The sequence below is a fragment of the Alternaria alternata genome (genome assembly GCF_001642055.1).
Source record: "Alternaria alternata strain SRC1lrK2f unplaced genomic scaffold CC77scaffold_11, whole genome shotgun sequence".
NCBI lineage: Eukaryota > Fungi > Ascomycota > Dothideomycetes > Pleosporales > Pleosporaceae > Alternaria > Alternaria alternata.
In genome coordinates, this window is record NW_017306200.1 from 545,417 (window position 1) to 564,075 (window position 18,659).

The 18,659-nt window shown below is 51.1% G+C and overlaps 7 protein-coding genes across 7 annotated transcripts; 4 read left to right on the forward strand and 3 right to left on the reverse strand.

Moving 5' to 3' along the window:
• Positions 1 to 699: 699 nt before the first annotated feature.
• CC77DRAFT_1061702 (hypothetical protein) lies at positions 700 to 2,921 on the reverse strand (the record flags this gene model as incomplete). The annotated part of the gene is made up of 2 exons (XM_018528457.1): positions 700 to 2,803; positions 2,857 to 2,921. 2 exons carry the CDS (start codon positions 2,919 to 2,921, stop codon positions 700 to 702), a joined length of 2,169 nt encoding a protein of 722 aa, XP_018385663.1.
• Positions 2,922 to 4,387: 1,466 nt separating this feature from the next.
• CC77DRAFT_117032 (hypothetical protein) lies at positions 4,388 to 5,331 on the forward strand. Its single transcript, XM_018530114.1, has 2 exons — positions 4,388 to 4,449; positions 4,518 to 5,331. The coding sequence occupies exon 2, from the start codon at positions 4,578 to 4,580 to the stop codon at positions 4,953 to 4,955; it is 378 nt and encodes a 125-aa protein (XP_018385664.1). The 5' UTR covers positions 4,388 to 4,449; positions 4,518 to 4,577; the 3' UTR covers positions 4,956 to 5,331.
• Positions 5,332 to 6,705: 1,374 nt separating this feature from the next.
• Positions 6,706 to 7,704, reverse strand: CC77DRAFT_1061705 (hypothetical protein; the record flags this gene model as incomplete). The annotated part of the gene is made up of 3 exons (XM_018528458.1): positions 6,706 to 6,870; positions 6,921 to 6,952; positions 7,005 to 7,704. 3 exons carry the CDS (start codon positions 7,702 to 7,704, stop codon positions 6,706 to 6,708), a joined length of 897 nt encoding a protein of 298 aa, XP_018385665.1.
• Positions 7,705 to 9,097: 1,393 nt separating this feature from the next.
• Positions 9,098 to 11,732, forward strand: CC77DRAFT_1061706 (alpha-glucuronidase; the record flags this gene model as incomplete). The annotated part of the gene is made up of 3 exons (XM_018528459.1): positions 9,098 to 9,824; positions 9,889 to 10,283; positions 10,344 to 11,732. 3 exons carry the CDS (start codon positions 9,098 to 9,100, stop codon positions 11,730 to 11,732), a joined length of 2,511 nt encoding a protein of 836 aa, XP_018385666.1.
• A 639-nt stretch (positions 11,733 to 12,371) lies between these two features.
• On the forward strand, positions 12,372 to 14,216 carry CC77DRAFT_936135 (hypothetical protein; the record flags this gene model as incomplete). Its single annotated transcript, XM_018534480.1, has 3 exons — positions 12,372 to 12,431; positions 12,490 to 12,839; positions 12,896 to 14,216. 3 exons carry the CDS (start codon positions 12,372 to 12,374, stop codon positions 14,214 to 14,216), a joined length of 1,731 nt encoding a protein of 576 aa, XP_018385667.1.
• A 503-nt stretch (positions 14,217 to 14,719) lies between these two features.
• CC77DRAFT_989844 (aldehyde dehydrogenase-like protein) lies at positions 14,720 to 16,622 on the forward strand (the record flags this gene model as incomplete). The annotated part of the gene is made up of 2 exons (XM_018536297.1): positions 14,720 to 14,778; positions 14,835 to 16,622. The coding sequence occupies 2 exons, from the start codon at positions 14,720 to 14,722 to the stop codon at positions 16,321 to 16,323; spliced, it is 1,548 nt and encodes a 515-aa protein (XP_018385668.1). The 3' UTR covers positions 16,324 to 16,622.
• An 802-nt stretch (positions 16,623 to 17,424) lies between these two features.
• Positions 17,425 to 18,641, reverse strand: CC77DRAFT_116699 (hypothetical protein). Its single transcript, XM_018530112.1, has 2 exons — positions 18,621 to 18,641; positions 17,425 to 18,555 (listed from the first exon to the last, which is right to left on the reverse strand). The coding sequence occupies exon 2, from the start codon at positions 18,401 to 18,403 to the stop codon at positions 17,762 to 17,764; it is 642 nt and encodes a 213-aa protein (XP_018385669.1). The 5' UTR covers positions 18,404 to 18,555; positions 18,621 to 18,641; the 3' UTR covers positions 17,425 to 17,761.
• Positions 18,642 to 18,659: the final 18 nt, after the last annotated feature.

The window sequence follows — 18,659 nt, forward strand, 5'->3', positions numbered from 1 at the left end:
AGACACACTCATTGGCGCAGCATGCAGTTGTTGCCGGGAACCGAAAGCATATCAGAATGCCAAGATAGGGCCAGCAGCCTGCGCATGCCCCGCCCGGGAATAGGTACGTACCTGGACAGACGCGGTTATTCCTGGGTAGTAGAGCCGCTGGATACCAGCCACCGGGTAGTGGGAGCGACGCTTGATGCCTAGAGTCCATGCTCTTGCGTATGTAGCACCAACGCTCACACATGTTGCGCGACCATGTCAGTTCGGATAGTATGATCGTTAGCCAAGTATATCGATAACCATGAGCTACTAAAATTACTCGGATATCAGGAGCGCATACCACTACTCCGCACAGCTATCAAGGTTGACAACCTTATCCGGTGGGCTAGGTAGGTGCAGATGGACTTTGATCTTTCCCATACATCGGTAGTATGCATGCTGGGAGGCCTGTAGCTTGCAAGGTACCACTTTGGCTCGAAACTAGTATACGACTTCAATCACGATGCTGGAAGATGGACCCACCAGGTAGAGGAACTCGTGAATCCACAACTCAAGACACAGGCGCAAATTCACTGTAGTGTTTGGGAAAGTAGAATTTGTTAATAATATATTATCATTAATCGTTCATCAATGGGTATTCATTAATGCTACAAGAGCAAAGCCGCCTTCGCAACTTTCCCTTGTTCCACCAGTCGCACAAAGATAACCATCTTAGTTACCGATTGGCAGGTCGTCCAAAGGCTCACCCTTGGACCAGTGGTTGATCCAGTTGAAGATCTCAGTGTGCCAGAACAAGCTGTTCTCCTGCTTGAGCACCCAGTGGTTCTCGTCAGGGAAGTTGAGGAACCTAGATGGGATACCGCGGGCTTGGAGGATGTTGAACAAGCTCAGACCGTCGCTCTCAGGCAGGCGGTAGTCAAGAGTGTTGTGGATGACAAACTGTGGAGTGGACCAGTTGGCAATGTGGTTCTGGGGGTTCCACTCGCGGTACGCGCCAGAGTCCCAGATGCTGCCGTTGTAGTCGTGGCGGATGAACCAGAGTTCCTCAGAAGCCCATGCTCCCTCAGTGTTGGAAATACCGTCGTGGGTGACAAGGCACTTGAACTCGTTGCCGAGGTCGTTAGCCTGGATCCAGTTGGTCATGTAACCACCGTAAGAAGCACCGGCCGCGATACCGTTCTTGGTGTCGATCCATGGCATGCTGGTGTTGACATAATTCCAAGCGTTAACCAAATCGTGGTATGGCCAGTTACCCCATTGGCCCTGGATAGAGTCGGTAAGGAACTGTCCGAAACCGGTAGATCCAGTTGGGTTGGGGGCGACGATGATGTAGCCCTGGTCAGCCCAGACCTGAGGGTTCCAGCGGTTGGACCAGCTGTTGCCCCAGTTACCTTGGGGACCACCGTGAATGTAGAAGGCGAGCGGGTACGTTACGTTCTCCTGGTAGAAGGTGGGCTTGACGACGTAGGCGTGGAGCTGTTGCTTGAGCTCGGGGTTGGAGCCGTTGAAAAAGATCTCGGAAACGGTGTGCGATCCGAGACCAGCAAGGTTGGGGTCAACCTGAGACGCGTCGAGGAGAGTGGTCTTCTTTCCGTCAGCGAGGATGTACCACTCGTTGGGAGTCCAGATGGCGGTGGCGGCGACAAACAGCGAACCGTCGGGAAGGAGCGCGAAAGTCGAGACAGAGGTGTTGGAGGTCATGGGCTCAGGAACGAAGCTCTCGTCAGCGGTAATGGGGAAGTTGAAGATCTTGACGCGAGCGTAGTCATCGGCTGTGGCGTAGATGGACGAGTCGTCGTGAGCCCAGGTAATGGGTCCCTGAACCCAGCGGTCGAAACCAGCACTCAAAGACTTCCAGTTGCTGACAGCGACACCAGTACCTTCGACAGCAACGTCGACGGTGTACAGAATCCACCTGTCGGACTCGTAGTAGTCCTCGTCCTGCTGCACGTAGGCGAGCTTGCTGCTGTCGGTGGAGAAGGAAGGAAGACCAGAAGCACCCTGGTGGCCAGCCTTAGCGGCCTCGGAGTCGGGACCGTTGAAAGCGACGGGAGCGTCAGAAGACGCAAAAGCACCAACATAGGTGTATGAGGCAGTGTAGTTGGCCTTGTTGAGCTGAGGAGCCTTGCTCACGAAAGCGTACATGGAACCATCAGGGCTGATGTCGTAGTCGCTGGAGTCACCAAACGGCTGGATGGGAGTCTCGGGCTGAGTGGTGGTGAAGTTGATGCCCTTTTGCACATTCCTCATTCCAGCACCGGACAGGGCGTAGCTGGCGTTTGCGGAAAGGGTTCCGGCAAAGAGGTTGTAGCGGTTCTTGGTTAGCCAAGTGTCCCAATGACGGACGTAGATGTCCGAGTAGTAGCGAGCAGTAGTCACTGGGGTGACTTCAGTCTCTGGGTTGACAGCTGTGCCGTTGGGGTAAGCCATGCAGTTGACCAAGAAATGCATGTCTCCGGTCGAGGTCTTTGCAACCTTGAGACCGTTGTATGGCGCATCCAGAGAAGCGACCATAGTGCTCATGTTGGGGCTCTTGATATCACCAATCCACAGAGTGACACCACCTGGGACCTCCTCGTTGGTGCCATTGATGTAGATGATACCAGTCTCGCTGCCAGGGATCCAGGCGACTTCGTTGATCTCGCTGGCGTTCAAGCCAGACTTGGTGATCTCGCCGGTCTTGAGGTCGATCAAGTTCATGCCCGAGCCTGCGCTGCCATGCTCCTCAAAGGAGTACTGGGAGTACGAGAACAGAGCGACGGAGCCATCGGGACTTGGGTCGGCGGCGCCACGGCGGACGTTGCTGAGGAGTCCTCTATTTCTCTTGTTAGTTGATGCGCAGGAGAATCAATGCAATGATGAGCTTACTCAGGTGTCAAGGCACAGGCGCCGGTAGCAGCCAAAGCTGCGGCAACACTGAGGTAACGAGCCATATTGTATGCGACCAGCTTCGTAAAAGCTCAATTGGACACGGTCGGTGGTCAAGCAAAGCTCCAGAAGGGCATGCCGCTTATTTGTACGACGAACAGCTGAGTAGACCCTGGCCCGACGATATTTACCAGCGGGGTTCACGTTGCATTCGGGACTGGTACCTGGCAGTGACAGCGCTCCCAGTTGGCTGCGCACTCGGTGATGCCATCATGCTGGCCCTGCAATGCGGTAGCTGCTATACCAAACATGTGGGAAGATGGACGCTGTTCGCCATGTCTCCTTCCTCTTCGGGGCTAGAGCTGCGGGCGCACAAACAAGCTCGCCGTCGGTGGGTTCCTAAGAAAGCATGTTTCTGCTCGTCCTATCGCGACTCGGCCCACATGTCCCGCAGTCGTGGCTCAAGCTTGGCGGCCGTGTCCATGCAGCCCTCACGTGAAGCTCACCAAAGCCCCAGCAAAGCTCTCGCCCAGATTAGTGGCGGCCGTGCCAAGTCGCGCCGTCTCCACTGAACCGGTGGTGGCGGATAAAACGGCGCGCCGAAACAGGCAGGTCGATGAAAAGTCCAACACGATTGTCCTCTCTATTCTTACTCATCGATAGCCAGTTGCGGCCTTGCTGTGCCGCTTGTATGCTGCCTCACAAAAGAGAGAGGCTGGACGTGCTGGACTTGCACGGACTGCCTCGGTCTGCTTCGGGCCTGCCGGCGCGCCTGATGTTCTTCTATCTTCCGTGAGCAAATTGGCGATCTGCACCTGCCTTGCCTGGCTTAGATATGCATACTGCATCGATGCAGCTGCTTCTTCGCGTTGGCTGATGGCGCATGTCGTGATGGGTTGATAGCATCCAACGAATGAGCTGGAGGGCCGCCTCGTATCGCACCGTGCAGCCAACATGCTGGTATCTGTGCTTGATAGTACCTTGGTGTCCGCTCCTCACAAGCAGGAATTCCGATCGTCTTTGCAGATTTTCCCCGGTTCCATCTCTTTGCTTTCCAAGGACATGGACCGATATCTACGCGCGTACCAAAGAGGGTCGAACCACGACAATCCGGAAAACGATGTTAGCGCATCCACAGTCTCGGAAGCAATCCACAACGTTGTGATTGCCACGCTTCGTTCAAGGTCGAGTGGTAACTATCGTCCATCATGCTATGTGCAGACCAAGGAGGTTTGGAAGCTTGTTCACATTCTTAGCTCGCGCTTGCCCCGCGTCACCACGTGCCTGGGGCGCTTGCGCGAGCTGACATGAACAACCCTGGAAGTTGGGCGCACGTAATAGCGTCTTCGACATCTCACATCTACCTTTGAGCATTGCTGGGTAGCGCAAACATTTCCAAATCACAGGAAATAGCATCCAGCATGCCGCGATGGTAGCCCACTGGAGGTTCGTCCAACGATAGCAGCTTCCAAGGATGAGATGGTTTGCGACTCTTGTGATTCCTCCGGATGGCTCCAGCGAGTACCAGCATGAACTTCCTGAATCCCCAGAACTACAGAATAGACGAGCTTCGGATGGCTGCTGTTATGGCTTGTATATCAATCTGCTAACAATCGTCATCCTCCAGAAAACAGCAACCACTGACTACAGTCAACCACTAGATTACACTGAGAATCAACTTCCTTTAGTGTTGCATTCGCGATTTCTAAAAGCTCTCCAGAATGCCGGACATCAAGTATTCACAGCCACTGCCCACAGCTTCCGTCCTCCAAAGTTTTACCCCTACCATGCGCTACTACGACACTATGATAAACAGTTTTCAACGCCATCTCGCAATTGAACAAGATATAGTGGCAATGTTGCCAACAGAGCATGCAAGGAAGGTTGCATATGAACAAAAGATGGCCGTACTGGATACAGCCAAAGCAAAGCTACGAGAGCTGGTCGACTTCAGTACTGAGATTATGGAGAAGCAGATTGAGAAACCCAACACAGCGTTGGGCTTATCGGCCGAGAGGGCAAATGAGCAGATACAAAACGGACTAAAAGAAGTGGAAGACGCGATGGCTGAGTTGCGATATCTGATGTGGGAGATGTGAATTGTAAAGAGGAGGGTAAGTACATTTTCCAAGACCTTATGGAACCGACATCGGACGAAGGTTGGCATATCGGTACGTGGGAATGTCGAAGTCTTTTCTTCTGTGCGCGAGGTATGTGGCGGAAGAAGAAACGAGTCAAGAATGACATGCATCTTAAGAGGTTAATCACAAGCTATATTGACCATTATTGAACCGCTCGCTCAAGGAAGTGTGCGACTCCAGACACTCACCATACGCTAACAAGCCGTCGGGCATAATGTAAACATTCTAGCTTACATTCCTGCAATATCTGCTTGGCGACAACTGATTGGCTTACTTTTGGTAGTACAAACGCTTGTTGTACTGTATGGATGCTCCAGAAGGTATTCCCGTAGTTATTCATCACCTACCCGCATCATCATATATCTGTTATGGTAATGACGGATGATGAATCGGTGAAGGCTTGCGCCACTGAGCTATCTCGCCACAAAACTTCTCTTGACGCCGCACAAGCCATGGGAAATGCCAGCGATTTAGCTCAAGAAGATGCGCTAGGGTTACATAAGAACGGGAACATTTCATTTGTTCGTTTGACAAGTTGGAGAGACCCAATTAATTCCCTCATAGATAAAACTTCTCTCGAAGGGCCAGCATGATCACAGTAAGACTTTTGACAGCCACCTTCAGCTCGTCCATAGCATCCTCTACGTTTGGTGTTAAAAGATCCTCCTTCTTTAACGTGACCATGACATCCATCACACATGTCCAATCACTCAACTCCTTACTCGCGTCCTTGATTGAACCAGTGAATGCGTGTACAGCTGGAACGAGCACGGACTTTTCAAGCGTTGCTCTTACTTTTTCGATATCTCTCTCCTCTTCTTCCTCGCAAGGTTCTTCGTCCAAGGTTCTTTGCCATTCCAGTATTCTGTTGTGGAGGGAGACGATATCTTGGACAGTGCGGGTGTTGGTGTGAATGCTCGAGGTAGGGCGTGTTTCAGCCATAGCGTGAATTGTGATGAGACTGAGTCAAGGGAGATATTACTATAGATGCAGTGTGTTTGCTGTTCCCGCTTACTGTATCGGAGTACTTGTTTTATGGAGGTCAGTTTTTAGGGTACACAGTGAGCATGACAAAGCCGACGAGGTCAATGACGGTAGTTGCTCGACTCCTAGAATCGTGATTGCCTTGAAAGTGGAGATCCAATGTATGTACTCCGAAATGACTTTTCCTACCCAAAGCTAGCTTCAGGGAGACGTTACTGACCACTTCTGTACACAAAAGCAGGGTCGGAGGATATCGCCCGTACAGTCCAAATCTGGCTCGCAAAGAATACTTCCAGATGCCAACCAAATTCGCTATCCCAGCATTCGAAACCCTTATGAATGACCACGGCATGAATTTACTGCCCCAAACCAACCTGTTGGATGCTATAGTCTCCATAGTTTAGAGCAACCCTTCTCTCCTCTCTCGTTAAGGACTTGGATCGTCTAACGCTTTTCTTGCTCCCCTCATCTTTCGCTCAAGTCGTTCTACCTCCGCCTCCAGTACGTTCGTTCTCTTCTCAGCTTGTTCACAACGCAACTGGCTTTGTCGGAGTTGCTCGCGAAGACTCTCTCCGTTGTCGAGCGCGTTGGCGTGCTGCGTCTTTAGTTCATCGTATCGAGCTTGAATGCCGCGATATGCATTTTGGCCATACGAGTATTCGTCCTTGATTCGACTCACTTCGGCTTTGAGGCTAGTGATTTGTTCTTGAAACTGATGATTTGTTTAAACTCTTGCCTGGTTAACTTCCAGCGGTCTGGTCTGAGTAGCAATCGCTGCTTTCAGTAAATCGTTTTCTGCCTTACTGGTTCTAGGCTGGGCCTCCATACGTTTTGCCATGACCGGATTCTCTGGGCTAGACGACCTAGAGATGATGATGGGTCGTTGTATCTAGAGATAAGGTCAGCTTGGACTTGAAGCAAGCCATGGCCAGTACGTACTGTGTGACCGTAGTCGCGGCGCTTGATGTTGGCTAAGATAGATTAGTTCTAGTTCCTAGAGGTAAGGAAGATCCCGTAACTTACGTGGTGCCGAATCAGATCTTTCGTCACCTTTGCGCTTTTTGAATGCGACATCTTCAGATGTCGAAACAACCGCATTTGGGACTGGAACCAGCGCTGCGTTTAAAGCCGGTCGACTGTCTCCTCTCTGTACGTCCATCTGCAGCTTTGGTGGACTTCCCTTATTCGCAATCCACGCGCACGATTTTGTAAAATCCTGCCAGAAATCTCTGTAGTGGCCAAATCCCCTTATATGCCCAGCTTCTAAGAGATAATAAAGAATTATGGCCCGTAGTCTGTTACAAACTGTTTTTTGGCCAACGGTTTGGTCTCCAAGATCACAAAAGGGTTCCACGAAATCGATGTTCTGAAGTCCGGTGTGTGGTATCCGATACACGCTGAAGTCCTGCTTGATGAGGAAAAATCCAACTAGATTATGCTTCGATCCATGTACGAAGGCGTACACAGTCTGCCTCATGTATGGGAGGTTGTTGTCAAAGATGCCGATGGCAAGTGCCATTGGTGAGGTCTCTTGTGGCAAGTTGGCGAGGACCGTTGGGCCAAGAATTTCGCAGTGGCTGAACTCGAGTGTCTCAGATCTTGGTATCTTCTCGAATTGATCAGGTATACTTGAGCGTGCCTTCCTGGTGATCGCTTGCTTACACCAGCTGGATTCGCTCTCATTGTCAATGGTGATGGGACTTTTGGCGCTGTTACTGTCCATGATGGCGGAGTAGACGCCTTGATGTCCAGCAATTTGGGAACTAGTCGAGTTCCTAGGACACTGGATTACTTTAGTATTGTTCTGGCTTCCAATATATTTTGTTACACGTACTGAAGGTATCCTAGATGCAAGACCAATGTAAGAGGTGTTCCTTCGGTCGCATTCACTACAGTGAGGCTGCTGAAGGTAAGGAAACACTGTGACTGTGGTAGGATATGTGCCACTATAGATTGTAGGTGATTCGATATGTAAAAAGGTGATTGAGTGAGGTGGACGTATGAGCAGAATTATGAAGCAAAGAGTGCCTGTCGGTTACGTATTATGTGAACAAGCTGGTTATATACTCTGAAGGGCTGAAGACCGTAGGTATAGTGAAAGAGGCTGCCAAATCATAGCCATATATGGTGATAGAAGACGGGATAGAATATCGGTGAGGGATGTTACCATGCAGACCCTGCGTTTGGATACCTAGATAAGACAGAATGATGCTACGAGTGCTGAGCAGCCAAAGTACAATATAGAGTTTGTCTAATGGAAGTGAAATTGGTTTAATCTTCATTGAAGCTGCTGGTGAGCCTGTAAAGCGACATCGTCACAACCTGGATAGTTGTCTGGCGCCTGCTACGCTTCATGGCTTATGGCTGACTGCGGTACTGGCGTGTTTGTGATAATTAAGGCCGTGTAAGTGATGTGATTGCCAGTTTGCAGCATCTAAGCACCCTTTAAGTTCCTCTTTCGCAAATGGTCGGATACGAAGGGAATAGTTAATGGCATCGGAGTTGTTCTTGGACGTCCCTGAGCCATGTTCGTTCCTGCTAAAAACCTGTTATCATCACCTCACTCGTCGTCACCGAGAAAATGGATGCCGCCTTCGGAGCTGCTGCGGCCTGAGGTTTGGGGTTTGGGGTACGGTGTGATCATAATGGCTTCAGTTGTGTTTCGCTAGGAAGCCTAAGCCATCGTCGTCACCAACGTCAACATCGTCACATACCCTCTCGCACGAAAATCGAGTATGCACCGCTCTCGTCCACGCGTCCGTGATGATCAAGATGCGCTACTATCGGTTGTTTTTCGGTTCGGCGGATTTACTGAACCAATTGACGCCGATCATCTTCCAAACCCCGCCATTCCTCCCCACATTCAGCCAGCAAAGCTTGAGCCGCCCTCCGCACGCTTGACTGGTCTTGTGTCCGCGCCCAGCTTTTAGGCTGAAGTACGGTACAACCCTCCAACCTCGTCGCGCGTTCTCGGTGGGAGATATCACGACAATTGCTGCCGTAAGCATACTAGTGACGTCTTGATCATTCATCATAAAGAAAGTATGGCGATCTATAAAGTACCTTAGAAGGGCGCCGCCTAGTTGGATGACTGACTACCACCCGTGAGGTCTATCATGCGGCTAACACTTACAACACTACTCTGCGCTGTTGGCGTTGCTGTCGCTGAAGACGGCTCAAAAGGCTGGCTTCGCTACGCGCCAATACCAGACGGGCCAGCAGCGCAGTCAGTACCCTCCACGATCATCGCACTGAACAGCACGAGAGTGAGCCCCGTATTCACTGCTGGTCAAGAGCTTCAAAAAGGTGTTGATGGCATTACTGGAAAGAAACTCAATGTGAGTGCGGTCGCAGACCAGAGTTACTCTGCCATCATTGTCGGAACTAAAGACGCGTACACGGCGGCATTCGGTAACATTGATGAATGCGAGAATCTGGACGCCGATGGCTTTTTCCTCAGCACGACTACCCCAGGCAAAGTCATCATTGTAGGACAGAATGAACGTGGCGCTCTCTACGGCGCGTTCGAATATCTTTCTCAGCTCGCGCAAAACAATGTCACGTCGGGCTCCACAGTATTCAACCCACAGGTACCCATTCGATGGACGAATGAATGGGACAACATGGATGGCAGCATCGAGCGCGGTTACGCTGGCCCCTCACTGTTCTTCCGAGACGGTTTCGTGGTAGACAACACTACGCGAGTCGCTGAATATGCCCGCCTACTTGCATCAATCCGCGTCAATGGCGCAATCATCAATAACGTCAACGCGAACGCCACGTTACTCAATGACCGCAACGTAGAGGGTCTTGGTAGGCTTGCTGATGCGATGAGACCATATGGTAAGTTGTGACCACACGAAATGCATGGGAGACATCAACTAACTTGATACTTCCACACCTGTAGGAGTACAACTTGGCATATCGCTCAACTTCGCCTCTCCAAACGCTACACTAGGGTCATTCGATCCGCTAGACCCCCGAGTGGACGCATGGTGGGCGAACATCACTAACCAGATCTATTCCAAAGTTCCGGACATGGCAGGTTACCTCGTCAAAGCCAACAGTGAGGGTCAACCAGGACCGTTGACGTACAATCGAACACTCGCGGATGGCGCCAACATGTTCGCAAGAGCAGCGAAGCCGCATGGTGGCGTGGTTATGTTCCGTGCTTTCGTATACGACAACCACATCAACGAAACGAACTGGTACAACGACAGGGCGAATGCGCAGCTGGAATTCTTTCAACATCTTGACGGAAAGTTTGATGACAACGTCGTTGTTCAGATTAAATTCGGGCCCGTATGTTTACATGTACGCTCTTCACGAAAGACGTAGACTAACGCACGCCTACCTTTGTAGATTGATTTCCAGGTCCGCGAACCAGCATCGCCATTATTCGGATCCCTGCGCCAAACGAGCACTGCCATCGAACTCCAGATCACACCCGAATACCTTGGTCAAAACTGTCATCTGGTTTACCTAGCACCACAATGGAAAGAGATACTAGAGTTTGACATGAGGTCTGAGAACCAGTCATCCAAGGTCAAAGACATCATCACCGGCGAGCGTTTCAAGCGGCCTTTGGGAGGCTACGCAGGTGTGACAGGAGTGGGATCAAACGCGACGTGGCTGGGCTCACATCTAGCAATGTCTAACTTGTATGCTTATGGACGACTAGCCTGGGACGCCTCGGTGGACTCAGAGATGATCCTCCAAGACTGGATCCGACTGACGTTTGGTTTCGATGAGGATGTTCTTGACACTCTTACAGACATGTCCATGAGGTCGTGGCCCGCATACGAAAATTACAGCGGCAACCTCGGAATCCAGACACTGACAGACATCCTGTACACACACTTCGGTCCCAATCCTGCCTCGCAGGATGGCAACGGATGGGGCCAATGGACGCGCGCCGATGCATTCAGTATCGGCATGGACAGAACTGTAAAGAATGGCACTGGTAACGCTGGACAATACCCGCCGGAGGTCGCCCAGATCTATGAGAATATAGAGTCGACGCCAGATAACTTGCTGCTCTGGTTCCACCACGTACCATATACACAGCGATTGAAGTCTAACAAGACTGTCATTCAACATTTCTACGATGCGCATTATGAAGGTGCTGCTACCGCACAAGAATTTGTCGGACAGTGGGAATCCTTGAAGGGTAAAATCGACGATGAGCGATACGAACATGTGTTGTTCAGGCAGATCTTCCAGGCTGGTCATTCCATTGTGTGGCGCGATGCGATCAACGAGTTCTACCACAATCTTTCGCAAATACCGGATGAGACCAAGCGTGTTGGCAACCATCCATACCGGATTGAGGCGGAAGATATGATGCTCGACGGTTTCAAGACATATGCCGTAAGCCCCTTTGAGACGGCTTCCGGTTACACGGCTATCGTCACCACGTCAAACTCGACGACGGGCATCGCGACAGCCAACGTCACGTTCGCATCGGGAACATACGACGTCGCTGTCAACTATTATGATTTGATTGGGGGTAAAGCAAAATACGAACTGAAACTTGGCGATCGTACTGTGGGAGCGTGGACAGGGGATCTCGAAGATAAACTGGGGCACGCGCCATCTATTTACCTAGACGGGCACTCAGCGACACGCATAACGTTCAGAGATGTCGAGGTTCGGCAAGGGGACCAAGTGCGGCTCACAGGCCAAGCGGATGGCATCGAGCCCGCACCGATCGATTACCTCTCTTTCTTGCCACCTGGCATCGTCGATTGAATCATTGTGCGTAGAAAGTATGTACAAAAAAGCAAAGCGATGCGAAATTGATGTTCTCGCATTCGGAGGCGCGACAATCTAACGTTCCACTGCCCAGTCGGCTTCATTTCCACGGCAATCCACAGCCGGGATCCCCTGCAGGTCTCCCGCAGCGCCTAATCCACATTAGTCAATTGTCTCCTTTTCTGCCAGCCATGGCAACACACCACAGTTCAACCGTTGGTGGCTTTCAGACGGGAAATCTTATACTACATTCCCGCAATTTGAGATTCGTCTCTTGCATTAGCCACTGATCTGGGGATGCAAAGCCCAGCGACACCCAGCTCTTTCTCGAACGATGTGCTGCGTACTTCCTTCGTGAATTGATCGTGATTTGTGTCTTCACCCCTTTCTCGTCCAACGTCGTGGACCACCAAGTATCCGGTGGGCACGCAAGAGCTTGAGATCCGTGCCGTACGCCAGTACTTCACGATGTGACAAGCTTGTCAGCCTCGACCAACCCAGCACACCTTTCAAAAATCGCCGACAGGCACCGCCATCTCCAAAACAAACACGCCAGCGACGACAGCCCGGCAACGCCATCCACGTCTTCTTCAAAGTGCATATTAGCATCAACTTTGTTATCGCGCGCCCAAACTAATGTCGCGTCCTAGTACAGTCGCCGCACGATGCGCTGCGCTAGGGACTTCGATCGCGCAGGTGAGCAGAGCCGCTCCAGATGTTCGACTTTGCAGCTCCAGACGCTAACGCCCAAAAGGTTATTCCGGACATCAGCAGCTTTGCACGCAAATTCCGCGATGCGCGTCACGACTTGAACACCATTAATAGTGATCTGCTGGTGATCAAAACCGGGCTCGGTATTGCGCAAGACGACTTTTCGGCCAAGTGGTCCGAATTACCGGCGTCCCTCGTTGATGCTGTATCACGAGTGCTAGATTCATGCGATGACACCAGTGAGCGATTACATAAAGCCTTTCTCAAGCTTTCTTGTAGCAGCAAACCAAAGGATGATTGGCGTGCGCTCAAGGACGGACCTTTGGTAAACCTGCGGCATGATCTTGATGCATCGAAGGTCGTACTTGAGTTGAGTTTGGACTACGTCGCATTGTAAGTTGTACATGATGTATGTTACTTGGGCACAGCACGGGACTTACTTTTCTTAGATTTTGCCAACAAGATACCCTGGATTCCTTACTGCAAAACTATGTCAGCGATCTCATTACGCAGAGCGATGAGCTACTAAAAAGGACGGACACAGACGAGATCTACGTAAACCAAACAGCGCGAGATAGACTATCTTCGCTACTACAGGCTGTTCGTCTGCTTCGCTCATGTATTACAGCCATATCTCGCGAAGGCGCGCCATCATCATCACAACTAGCAAAGAGGACAACCCTTCCACGACCAGACTCCCTGGAGCCCGCCCTTGGCGAAACGCCCAGAAGCGGGAGGAAAAGCCCCAATGAACAAACCTCAACCCGAGCCAGCGCAAACGATGGCATCGGCACATGGCTCGCTAATGTTCCGTCCTTTGAAGACGCGCAGCCTCTCTCATATTCCGCAATCGAACAGACTACCATTCCAAGACGACTTCTGATACCGCCATCGCGGAACGACATGACGCCATCGCGCGGTACGTTCTACACTGACGATGGTACCGCATCCAGCCCTACCTTGGTACCGCCGGAATCACGACTCAAAAAGTCCTACAGCTGGTGTACCGACCTCTCGGGAAAGGCAAGCACTCGGTTACAACTTGCGTCTAGACACGCGTCGAAACAAGTGTCGAAGTATACATCAACGATGTCTAGCTCAGACGTCTCTATCTTTCAGAAGCAGATCACTTCAGACAGGATCGCTGTGACGAAAGGTAAGAGGAAAGAGTTGGAACCAAATCAGAGGGCTGCTGTAGATCGTATTCTAGCAAACATACCATCAGAAGCGACGGCTTCTGAGGTAGAAAGAGTTATCTGGGAAGGCGCGAACCCAATGGCTACACATCCAGAGTTTGGATACTTTTTCATCCGCGCAGCATACGAGATGTCGCCTGATGTCCTCACTCTCCTTATGGATTTCGGCGCAGACATCACCCGCAATAATCCTCCACCATCATCATATTACTCCGCCATGCACGCTGCAACCCTAGGACGACAGCTCGACACTGTCCGCTACCTTGCTGCTCTGGGTCACTCCATCGACAACCCCGACTATAGCGGAGAGACACCTCTCCATCTTGCTTGCAGGACGCCCGGTGCGTCTGCGATTGCAAAATACTTCATCGAAGCCGGCGTCGACGTGAATTCTGAAGCGAAGAACGGACGAACACCTTTGCAGTCCGCTCTCAAAGCGGCAAGGTTAGAGGGCAAGGAGAGAAGCATGTTGATCGAGCTTTTGCTCGCACATGGGGCGGAGGGCGAAGTAAAGAGAGATCTGGATTGTGGGAGAGGTAATGAGAAGGGCAGACATGTGCTTGGTCTAACATGAGCCTGTGGATTGACCAGGGAAAAAATGATCGTTCTTTCGTTACCTCTGCCATGATGGAGTTGGTCAGTTCGTAGCAGGAAGGCATGCACTTTGCATATTCGAATATCCACCATACGTACAGGGCAGAGCAATTCACTATGAGAGTCCGCTCTGTGCCCACTATAGAAATTTACTCATGCGCCGTTACGGCCAGTTGTCACAAGCGGGCACCACGAGATAGAACGATGTACCCAAAAATATTGTATTGTAATAATCGATCATGTCAAAATCCTTCACTGAACACTAATAACGCTCGACACGAGGATCGGCATGCCATGAATCTGGAAGGTGATCTGGACGTCAAGACGCGAGGTGGTCTCTGGCCAGGTAAGCCGCCGCTAACTTATCGCGATCCACTCTTCATCGGCCAACTCCGCAACCACCGATTCCCTCATCTAAAGTCCCCATCCTCTGTTTGCTTTTGTGTCACACGATTGACCGTTACGACGTATAACATTGCTATCATGGAGAACGTATACAAGATGTGGGTAGAAGGGAAAGAGGCAGAAGGTGGAGCGGAGCAGTCAGTTAGCGGAGCCCCTCATTTGTGACCCACCACAATTATTAACAGCATCGTAGACTCGCAATTGAAGACCCCGCAACTGGAGAAGTGTTTGCACAATGCCATGCGGCATCCGCTGGCGACGTAGACAGTGTTGTTAAGACTGCACACAAGGTCTTCAAATCTGGCATCTGGTCGAAAGCGCCCCGCCATGTTCGTGCGGACACGTTGGATCGTATCGCCGAACTCCTTACGAAAAGCTTCCCGCGACTTATCGAGCTGGAAGTGCGGCAGACGGGACGCGCCATCCGCGAGATGAATGCGCAGGTCCCTACTCTTACGAAGTGGTTCAAATACTATGCCGCCTTGATACGAACCGAGGAGCGCTCAGTCTTGCCTACCGTCGGTAAATTGCACAACTGGATCGATCGTAAGCCACTCGGTGTTGTTGCGCAAATTACACCGTTCAACCACCCCATGTTGATTGCTGTCAAGAAAATTGCACCTGCCTTAGCCGCTGGTAACTCGATTGTGCTGAAACCCAGTGAACTTACGCCACTCACCAGCATCGAGCTTGGCAAACTCATGAAGGAAGCCGGCTTACCCGATGGCGTGTTCAATGTGTTGCCAGGCGACGGTATGACAACTGGAAAAGCGCTTGTAGAACATCCGCTCATCAAGAAGGTGGACGTAACTGGCGGTACACCGGCTGGGCGCGCCATTGGCGCTATCGCAGGCCGTAATCTAGCACATTACACTGCCGAGCTTGGTGGCAAGGCTCCTCTCATTGTCTTTGAACAAGCGCATGTTGATCTTGCAGTGAATGGCATCGTCTTCGCTAGCTTTATTGCCAGCGGTCAGACATGTGTGGCAGCGACGCGCATTATTGTGCAGAACAAGATTCTCGATCAGGTAGTAGAAAAGCTGAAGGCCAAGGTGCAAAGCATTGAAAGGCGGATGGGCTCACCAAAGAACGTGGAGTCCATGATGGGTCCTCTCATATCCGCAAAGCAGCTCGGTAACGTTGAGACGCTAGTCAACGATGCAAAAGACGCAGGTGTGACGGTCGTTACTGGTGGTCAAAGGATGAACAGCAAGTCTTCGATGGACGGCACCGACTTCTCGAAAGGCTACTTCTACCCGCCAACGATATTGACGGATAGCGCTTCGAAGAGGATTGTTGACACACGCATATGGAAAGAAGAGGCTTTCGGCCCTGTCATCGTTGTTGTGGGCTTCGATACTGAAGAGGAGGCGCTGGATCTAGCAAACGATAGCGAGTTTGGATTAGGCGCAGCCATCTGGACACAAGATCTTTCTCAAGCTTTCCGAGTGTCAGAAAACATTGAGAGTGGTATCTGTTGGGTCAACACGCATCACCGTAACGATCCAAGCTCACCGTGGGGTGGCATCAAGAGCTCAGGAGTGGGCAGTGAAAACGGCATCGACGCTTATAATGCGTATACGACCTCGAAGAGCACAATCATCAACTACGCCACTGCACAAGAAGGTCTAGGGAGCGACGATTGGTTTAGGGAGGGTACTGGTGAGGTTAGGTATGGATGAGGTGCGTTATGTACAATAAAAAATGTGAGAATCTAGCCTCCGTGCTGCAACTCGCCGTCGATGACATATGGTTCACGCCCCATTTTACACTGTACCAGATCTGGAGTAGAACACATCAAGACAATGTTGTAGAACAGATCATCCTACGTAGTCCACCAAGCGCCTTGATAGTGAGGCACTGCGAGGCTAAATGATAAATCATCAATTCGACACCAAGACCAAGAGGAAAAGTGGTGCCTAATGGACACAACACTGAATAAGGAGAGCATTGTAGTGTGGCCATGACCCCTTCACTTTCGGATAGGAGAGATGGCGCAAACGAGGAAGGATAGCTGAAGTGAGTTAGGCGCGTTGCGGCGATGGCGTCATAGTTCTCGGCAGAACTCTACGACGCGTCTGTTACGATCGTCGCATGCAACAGCACCACTCAGCTGCGCCTTCGAAACCACGACTTCCGTAAACATATCGTATAGAACTCACAGTAATGCTAATCAACGCAGACTAGCCTCTCTGATGCATGATCATTGAATCACCAACAAACCATCCTCCCAAACTCCTGAACTCGCCTCGATTGAAGCACGTCGGCTTCCGTACCACTCATCACCAAGACCGAATTCGTCGTCGTCAGGGATATCTAAATCCCACCGCAGCCTCTTGCTTTCAACGCGACGCTTGTGCTCGGCACCCAACTCACGGTCACCAGTTCTGCCTGGATAGTCCGGTGCCAGGAGCTTTTCGAACAATATGCGCCCACAAACCGCCATGTCGTCGTCCGCCTTGACCCGAGACGAAGCACGCTGCTCTTCGTGAGTAAGGCTGCCGGTAACGAACCCATTGGGGGCATATAGTGCCTAAATTGATGGATATATTTGCTAGTCTAATGTCCAATGCGGTAAGACTTGCTGCGGAACCGCTTGTTCTCAGGGCCGGGAGCCTTCGCGCAAAGGTCACAGTCTATAGTCTCCCTGACTGGGCACACATTGGCATCATACGCATCAGTCTGCTCGCAATACTAACCCAACTGGGCGGGACAGCGAGGGTCCTCATGCACGTTGTGTCGGTACCGGCCTGAGTATCAGAGAGTTGTCAAGACTTCTTTGTCTAGGACAACAGCGTTTCCAGTTTGGAATGGACGCATTCGATGGCTGGTTCAATCACGACAGCATATTCTTCCAGTACGTGTACGGTGGTTCATTGTGAGCAGATGTCAAGTCGGATGAGTCTTTGTTGGATATGCTATGGGTTTGTTTTTGTTCGCTGAAGCACCACTGTTCCAAATGAACTGACACCTTGGAAGCGACACTAACACGCTTGAATACCGAAGACGACTCCTGGACTATCTGTGTACTATGTGTAGCTTATTTGGGGGTCTATATGACTACTCTCGCTCACTCCTCGGTTGCCTTTCCACTTTCCCTTTCGTCCCTCGCACCCTACCCTACGGCACCACCAGCTTTTCAAACACCTCATCCATGATCCTATCCGCCTTGTTCACCTTGTCTGCGGCGTCCTCACCAGGAAGCTGCCACACAAGGCTTGCTTGCAACCCGGCCCAGAGCTCCAGATAGTCTCTCATTGGCTGATCTAGTACAGCATCGAATTTATCCTCCGGAGTGTCGGCATTCAATCTTCGAAGCTCTGCTTCCGATTCAATGAGGAGTCGAACCATCTGTTGTGCGTGCATATCAATCACGATGGGTGGTACGGCGAGAAGTTTTGGCGTTGTCGTGTGGCGCATACCAATACGATCAGGATCGAGCGATAGCTCCTGCTCCTTGAGGATGTAGTCTTTGGTCAGGCTGAGCTTGTCGCGAACCATGCTCAGATATTTCGTCTCTTCCTCTGGATTGAAGTTGGCAAAGTTTGGCGCATCAATAGCCTTGGTGTTGATCAACGGCATTTCTGTGAGCTTGAGATGATCAAAGCCGTTGTTTTCTTGATTGAAGGCGACTTTCGGATGAGCATTGCGTAGACTCAGCCCGTCGGCAGAGACCCAGTGACGACGGGAGTCGTCTTCTGAGAGACTGAGAGCGCCCTCATCCTTTTCGTTAATGCGAGGTTTGCGAGTGCGTGCTGGCATGCTAGACGTAGCTCTAGGCCGATATCTGGGGTCGCGGTGGAGAGTAGAGCTTGTAGTGATAGAGTGACGGAGTAACGGTACGGACGCGAAATGAACTTTCGAGATGACTGGACAGGCAGTGAGAGAGGTTATCAAAGCCGCACCAAGTGAAGGTAAGATAATGTTGGTTGCAAATTTAAACTTGTAAGCACGGATCACAACTCTCATTCACTAACATATTGATAGGACCTACTGCATAAAGAGGTGGCGGATACTG